An 8,268-nucleotide genomic window follows, 5' to 3' on the forward strand; every position below is an offset into this window, starting at 1 on the left:
CAAAATTCTAAATAATATAAAATTTTGATTTTTTTAAATAAAAAATGTTTCTCATATACATATTGTAATATTTAGTAAATTATGACATATAATATTTAATATTATTGTTGTTTATTATTATTTATATACATTTATTAGATATTACAAAAAAATTATAAATATAATATTCATTTTTTTCTGTAATGATCTTTTAAATATTTATGTGCACATAATATAAAAATTTTTGATTTGTATTCACCATTAGATTTTTATTTATTCCATTGTTATAGAATTCTTTTTTTTTTTTTGATATCCTCAATTTAATTTCTTGTATTAAATATCTTTCATGTTTTTCGAATTTAACTGCATTGGATTTCTTTTTTAAAAAAAATTTTTACAAAAATTTGAATAAATTACTAACCTCTCATCTAAAAAGTCTTTATTGTATTTTCATTTGGCTTTCGCACAAAATGTAATGCCTAAAGCTGTATCCTCGTTGAAACAACGATGAAGATCTTTTTGCTGTATGCTACTATTTTTAAAAAATATCCAACAAATGTCAAATTGTGAAAATATTTTGCCTATATTAAAGTCCAACATAATATGAAAAACATAAATTTTGATTTTAAAATTATGTTCATTACTAAAGTTATCTATACGTAAGCAAATAGTTTGTTCCAGGTTGAAGAAGACTTGCTCCTTATAATTATAATAATATTTATTGTTATGTTAATGGTAAAAAAAAAATGAAGTTAATGATGAAATCAATGATGATTTATTATTAAATTAATAATATTCGAAATTTTTTATATTTATCAAATATTCATATTTTTCATAACTTTTAAATTATTGTTAACTTAATAATTATTATTCAATAATAGTATTTCAGAAATTTTAGATGATCATACATCAACGTTCAGAAATAAGTGAATAATAACCATTATGTCTATGAATTGAGATACAATGTAAATTATTATAAAATGATATTTATAATTTATAAGTAATATTATGGAATCATTTAGAAACAAACTTAAGAACAGTAAGTATTCAAAATTAAAAATATGTTTGTAAAAACTTTTATAAATTGAATGGAAAAATATTAAGTATGAAATAATGAAAAAATCGATAGCCAGAATATCAAAACTAGTAAAAACAATTAAAAACAGTTGAATATATTAAAAAAAAATGAATTATAATTATTATTAATGATATATTAAATATATTATTAATAAAATATATTTTTTAATTTGACATTTTTGTATTTGACCAATTTTTTTGGATCAACCGTGCAAGATGTATCACGAATATATTAACACTTTGTATAAGTCGCATTATGGGAATATCTTGTAAATCAAGCAACAAAATACATAAGATTATATAAATATTTGTTTTTATTGTTTTTATTTCTATTCAATTGTTTCTTCAAACTTTACATCAATTACAAAAATATGTCCTTGTTGCTTTAGTGAACATGCAGCTTAAGATATATATATTATACTTTATATATATATTATACTTTACAAAACACATTTAAATTAATTTAAATTTTCAAATTCTTAATATATAATTAAAAAAAATTTTCGTATATGAAAATAAGTAAAAAATTTGATATTTTTTAAATTTAAAAAATTATTAAAAAAAAATGATTTTGAAAATTTATTGAGTACGCATATAATTACTAAAATACAATTTTTTGCTCATTATCATCTTACAATCAAATATCTAAAAACACAAAAGTTTATCAATTATGTGATTAAAATATGCATGAAGTACATTATATATTATATATTATCATAAATTATTTAGTTTCAGTATAATTTGCATTATTCATATTTTTTATTCGATCTATAATGCTACAGAAATTCGAAATATAAAAACGAAATTCCAGCCATTTAAAAGAAGACATAGGATCAATGGCGGACCAATTGGACTTTTCGAATATGACTGAACAGGAGATCGAATTCCACTATTTTAAGTATGTTTATATTAATAAATTATAAATTATAAATTATAAATAATATCTTTATTTTTCATTTCATTTTATATGTTATAAATTTTTTAAAAATAATCCGATATATATCCGGATATAATCCGAATATATCCGATATCTTATAAAAAAAATTTTTGTATTTTAAATATTGAGTTGAATAATAAGTTCGTTTTTGATTTTAAACAACTATTGATGTTGTATAAAATTTATAATATTTACATAATCAAGAATGTATGTGGATTATTTTTTTCTGTTAAATATAATAGTTTTTTATCTCATGAAAATTTTTTATCTTATCAAAGAATTCATATATATATATATATATATATATATGAATCATTAAAAAATTTAATAATTTTTTATGATTACATGTTATAAAAATTATTGATTGAATAAATGTTAATAATGTTAATGATTCCATGTATTATAAATTGAAATCAATTTCAATTGCTATATTAATCGTAGAGTTCATGATATCGACAATAATGCCAAATTGGACGGATTAGAAATTCTTTACGCGATTCAACATACATTTCACGAAAACAGACTTGCCAATGCTGAACGTGAAAATTCAAACGAAAACATGAAAACTATGGATTATGAAGATGATTTGCCCTGGATCGTAGGTATGTAAATTAATTGTATATAATAAATTATATATAATTTTTTCAATAACAGATTAAAAAACAAAAAAAAAAAGAAAATTTTTATTCATCGTATTTATACACAAAATTATTTTCAAATTAAAATAAATAAAATAATATAATTTTATTTTAATATTTAATATTATCTATTTTAATATGTATTTTTTTTTATATTCCATATTTTTAAATAAAATATTTATTTATTCTTAATATTCTTTAAATTCATTAATATGTAAATAAGTAAAAAATTATTCACTATTACTTTTGAGAGCGTTAAATTATAAAGATAATTCAGATTTTTAAAATTCAGATTTATCTATTACAAAATTCCATCTATAATATTAAAATTATTATTATAGTATATATTAAAGTATAATATTAGTTTTTCTTTTTTATTACATTTAAAAATTTAAGTTTATATGTGTTTAAAAATTTTCTATATTGCTGGAATAATTATGTTTGCTATAATTTATTTCAATTAAAAAATTAATATTTAAAGACAAATTTAAATTTTAAAATCAACATTTATTAAAAATTAACATTATTAAAACATTTATTAAACGTAATTATTCTTTTTAATTTTTTCAAAATGTTTTCAATAAATTTTGTAAATATTCTATGAAATTTTATAAATATTTGTTTCTCTCCTTTATTGTAAATATAAAAATTATTTTAAATTTCTTAAACAAAATTTTTATTTCCTTGTATATATAAAATTATTATCATATCTAAACAAAATTAATTATGTAAATATTATAAAAAATAATATATAATTAAATTTTATTTTTTTAAATAGAAAAAAAGAAAAGTAATATTTTAAATGTATAAAAGTCTAATATTTTTTGATTACAGCAAAAATTTTTTTATTTGCATTTAAATGTGATTAAAAATAAATCTTATATGAATAATATGTAATAATCCTAAAGTAGTATAAAATATAATACATTATAAACACTATAATACATTTTTTTTAGATATTTTCCATTTTGTATCTTTTAAATTATTTTTTTTTTTTAAATACCATAAAATGAGTTTAACGAATATAATTTAGATAATATATGAAAATAAAATATCAAAATAATTATTAAATTTTATTAAACAATTTCAATTAAATATTTGTAATTAAATTAAAATTTATGTAAATACAAATACAATATAAAGAATAAAAAGTAATATTTGTTTCTGTTATGAAGAACTTGTGGATAGAGTACTCAGAGAAGATGACGTGGATCATGATGGATACATTGGATATATCGAATATGTTCTTGGAAGACAAAGAGATCACATTGCTCAAGCAAAACGAAATAACAAATCGGACAAATAAAAATATATCTAATTCAAAAAATTCTTAATAAATAAAATGTATTACAAAATACTACTGTAACATATAAATTTATGTCTAAAATTTATGTGAAACAAATTTTTTTTTAAATTCGAATTATTTATTGTCTTCTACTGAAATGTATAAAAACTATAAATTTTAATACAAGTAATTTTAATGTGATATAGCAAGTTATTTATTTTATTCGTTTTTTTTTTTTTTTATTTGAAAAGATATTTATTATCTAAATAATTGTATACTCAGCTTTTTTTAAAAATAACTTTATCTTTTAAATAAATTTTTAGAAATAATTAAATTCTAAATCAGATAAAATATTCCAGAATAGCTTATGTGATAAATTATGTGATAAATGTGATAAATTATGTAATAAATATTATAATCTTGCATTTATATATATATATATATATATATATATANTATTTGAAAACTTAAAATCATTATTTGTGATTTATTATCTTAGCATTAAAAACAAAAAATATTATAAATCAACTTTGTTCAAAATAATTCTTTCTTCAAAATGTTAAAAAAAATTGTTCCTTGGATATTTTATTCTATATTCAAATAATTCAATCTACATTCAAAGTTTTATGAAAATTAATTTTTTCTTTCGTACAATATTTTTAAATGATATTATAAAAGAAAGAATAATATAAATATTTTTTTAAATATATATATTTTTTCATATTCATTCATATTCATATTTTTCATATACTATACAATAATTTATTACTCATTTCTAAAATTATAATCAATAAATTGTAATATAACTTTCTATTTTTATTAATTATATTTTACTAATATTTTATTCATATTAAAAATCCTTACAATTATGAAAATTATTATGATATGTGTAATTTTGTATAAATATATAAACAATCTTATATAAAGCAATATATTTTATGTTATAGTATTATTTTGTATTTTATATTATTTTTATATGTTTTATATTGTTATGTCAAATTATTTTATATATTTATGTATTTATTATATATAATTATATTATATATTTATTATTTTTTTTATAAAGAATTAATTAATTCTTTTTATAAAATATTAAAATTAAGTTAATAATAATACTTTTAAGAATTTTGACTTTCAATATTTATTTTTTTTTTTTAATTTTTGTACAAATTACTTAAAATATACAATTATTCCAATATACATAATGGATTGTCTGTTACTATAAGACATTTTTCCCAAAGATCTTTGACTATTTGTATCTATGAAATAAAAATAATTTATAGAATATTAATTTGTTATATAAAAATAATGTAATATATTATAATGTTACTTTAAAATAATTATTATATTTCTATATTTACCTTATTGTCTTCACCATTAATTGGCAAGTCTTCTACACGTATAAAATTAGGATATTGCAATATCATTTTTCGAATAGCAGGTATAAATTCTTCACTAACTTCTAAAAATTGTGATTCATACTCATGATATTCTTTAGAATTTTCACTTGAATAATATATTTTAAATGATTCATTCTCTTTAATTAATCTATAATAAAAATAATATTCATATTAAATATATAAATTTAATTAAAATTATGAATTTAAATATAAATCTAAAAAAAAATATAAAAATAAAATATAAATATTAAAATATTATATGATTTTATAATTTTTTGCATATGATTTTTGAATATTGTATAATTGTAAAAAAATTAATTTTTTATAATGATGAATTCAAAATTCAAAATTATATACATCACTAATTTGTATTGAGTCATACCTTATACAATGAGATCTTGCTAACCGAAATCTAGTATCAGGTTCTATTTCTACTCTATTATTAACAATTCCATTTTCAATCATTTTTTCACCATCTTGAGTAACAGAACATTCCCGTTCGCTTTCAGAAAGAACAGGTGGTAAAAAATCATGAATATGATTTTTTGCCATTAAATCTGCAGTTTCATCAATGTCAATATAATCTATTAATTTACTAAGTAAATGTTTTATTTTTTCTTTGAATTTATCTTTGCAATTATTTTGAATCTCAGAATGTACATATCCACAATATCTTAAATAATCAATAGGTAATCCTTTTCGAAATTCATAGTCTTCTTTTATAGCAGCTGTTAATGCATTTGGAAGTAATTTTTCCAAAAAATCACCCCAACTATTTTTCTGATAAACACTTAATGTAATATGAAGACTATGTGTATTATCAATAGTTTCACCTTGATGAATTGTTCCTCGTGGAAAATATAATAAATCTCCTTCGTTTACAATTGTATCTAGTATAGGTTCTCCAATCTCAAATTGTGAAAAATTTTCTGAAGAATACCTTGGCAAATATTCATTCTGGTTTCGTGGTTTATACAATCTCCATCTCTTTTTACCTTCAATTTGTAATATAAAAGCCTCAATATCATCATAATGTGGTGCAAAACCTTGACTATTAGGTGGTGTTAAATAAGAATTTGCACCAATAAAGCAACCAAAGAATTCTTGAAGTGTAGCTGAAAATAATAAATCCTATTAATCTTAATAATAATGAATTAGAAAATATATTTAAAAATATAGCTAAAATCATTTTGATATTTTTACTTGAAAATATTTTTGTTTAATAATTATTTATTTCAGAAAAATAAATACCATTTAATGAATGTAATTTTGGTATATATGTTTGCGGATTTAACATTCGAACAGAACATCCATTCATATAATAATCCCAAACAACAGTTGGAACTGCACGACCGATTGGATTATGAGTTTCCCTTATACCATTTTCATATGAAGTAATATCAATATTTTTTGTAAATAAAATATAGGACTCTCTTAATATTTTATCTAACATTGGAGTAGATATAAGTAATTTATAATATTTAGGAAAATTCCTTTTTATATGAACAGGTGTTTTCTCCCAATTCTTTCTAGAAGAAAATAACACATATTCCTTATTAATATAGAGACTTATAAATACATATGATTTAGAAAAATTTAATTATTTTGAACTCACTCAAAAAACTCCTCTATTTTCATAGGATATATTAACCATTCAAACATTGAACGACTTGTTTTTACAGGATTCTCATGATTTTCTTCAGATGTTTCACAATTAGAATAAGAAGTAGTTTCTTGAATGGTTCTTTTTATTATTCTTGTTTTTCTAATTTGTTTTTGTTTAATTTGTTTCATTTTTGCAAGAGCTCTATTCACCATTAAAACAGAATTTTTTAATTTTTTCTTTGGTTCAACTTTCTTTGAACCAGAAATTAAGATTATATTCTTATTTTTTCTTTTATGTATTGGTTTTTTAATTAATTTATTTTTCTTAGAAATTATAGATGAATTAGTTTTTTTAGATATTAAATTCTTTTTTTTATTTATATTTGGAATTTTATTTATTGAAACTTTATTTGTTCCTTGAACATTTTTATGTATGGATATTTGTTTTGTCTTTTCTTGTATTTTAAATTTTGTATCACCAATTGAAACTACTTTTTTATCTTGAAGAGAACTATGTTTTCTTTTTAATTTTTTTGAATTCGATGATGATTCTGTATTTTTGCGTTTCATAGCATACATTGCAAATGCTGATACTGGTTCATGATATTTGAGCATCTATAAAAATATAATAATAAAAAAATACTTGCAAATAATTTATGAAATATTAATTAAAAAATAAAAGCAAATTTTATAATTTAACAAATTTTGATATTAATTCATAATAAATAATATTATATTACAAATTTAAATATAATAAATATAAAGTCATATAAATATATTAACTATAATATATACACAAATAAAAAATTTATAAATTATTTATAATTTATGATTTATAAATAAACAATGTAACCGGCAAGTATATAGGTTATATTATAATGTCCTTATATATATTTATAATATATCATTTTCAAACATTACCGTGATATGTATATATCTGTACAAATTTTATAATTTTGATCCAATTAAATTTAATTATTAGTTAATACTATTATTCTCATAAAACTCTTAAATTCAATTTATCACTGTCACAACACGTGGTTATGATTACATGTCATACTGAAAGTAATAAACATTAATTTGAACATCAATTTTAAAATGATATTCAATTTATACAAGAATATAATAAATAAATTTTTTACAAGAATATAATATAATTTATAAAAAATAAATTTTTATTTTATGAAAAATAATTTTATAATATAAATTATATAAATATCGAAATTTCATTATCATTTAATATTTTATCAATTATATATATATATATGAATTTCTTATTCATAAATTAATCTCAATTAAATTTAATTTAATATAATAATAATTTGAATAATATATATATAAAATAAT

At 17.9% G+C, this 8,268-nt stretch overlaps 2 protein-coding genes across 5 annotated transcripts in view; one reads left to right on the plus strand and one right to left on the minus strand.

Annotated features, from left to right (window-relative positions):
- LOC102672125 (multiple coagulation factor deficiency protein 2 homolog) overlaps positions 1-4,021 on the plus strand; it is an 11,631-nt gene extending 7,610 nt beyond the window's left edge. For all 3 annotated transcript variants that reach the window (XM_006622045.2, XM_006622046.2, XM_006622047.2), the window contains exons 3-5: positions 1,868-1,954; positions 2,435-2,595; positions 3,807-4,021. In XM_006622045.2, coding sequence (XP_006622108.1) covers positions 1,868-1,954; positions 2,435-2,595; positions 3,807-3,937 — 379 coding nt within the window. In that variant the 3' untranslated portion in view covers positions 3,938-4,021. The remainder of the gene's footprint in view (positions 1-1,867; positions 1,955-2,434; positions 2,596-3,806) is intronic.
- Positions 1-8,016, minus strand: part of LOC102672457 (ribosomal oxygenase 1) — a 44,731-nt gene extending 36,715 nt beyond the window's left edge. Inside the window, exons 1-6 of one of the 2 annotated variants that reach the window (XM_006622048.2) lie at positions 7,843-8,016; positions 6,932-7,536; positions 6,568-6,845; positions 5,699-6,431; positions 5,278-5,464; positions 5,040-5,175 (exon numbers count right to left, since the gene is read on the minus strand). In XM_006622048.2, coding sequence (XP_006622111.1) covers positions 5,104-5,175; positions 5,278-5,464; positions 5,699-6,431; positions 6,568-6,845; positions 6,932-7,536 — 1,875 coding nt within the window. In that variant the 5' untranslated portion in view covers positions 7,843-8,016 and the 3' untranslated portion in view covers positions 5,040-5,103. Of the gene's footprint in view, positions 1-5,039; positions 5,176-5,277; positions 5,465-5,698; positions 6,432-6,567; positions 6,846-6,931; positions 7,537-7,842 lie in introns of those variants that run through there. The other variant, XM_031513523.1, reaches the window with a different exon arrangement.
- Positions 8,017-8,268: the final 252 nt, after the last annotated feature.

Source organism: Apis dorsata, unplaced genomic scaffold (assembly GCF_000469605.1).
Source record: "Apis dorsata unplaced genomic scaffold, Apis dorsata 1.3 scaffold_660, whole genome shotgun sequence".
NCBI classification, from domain to species: Eukaryota; Metazoa; Arthropoda; class Insecta; order Hymenoptera; family Apidae; genus Apis; species Apis dorsata.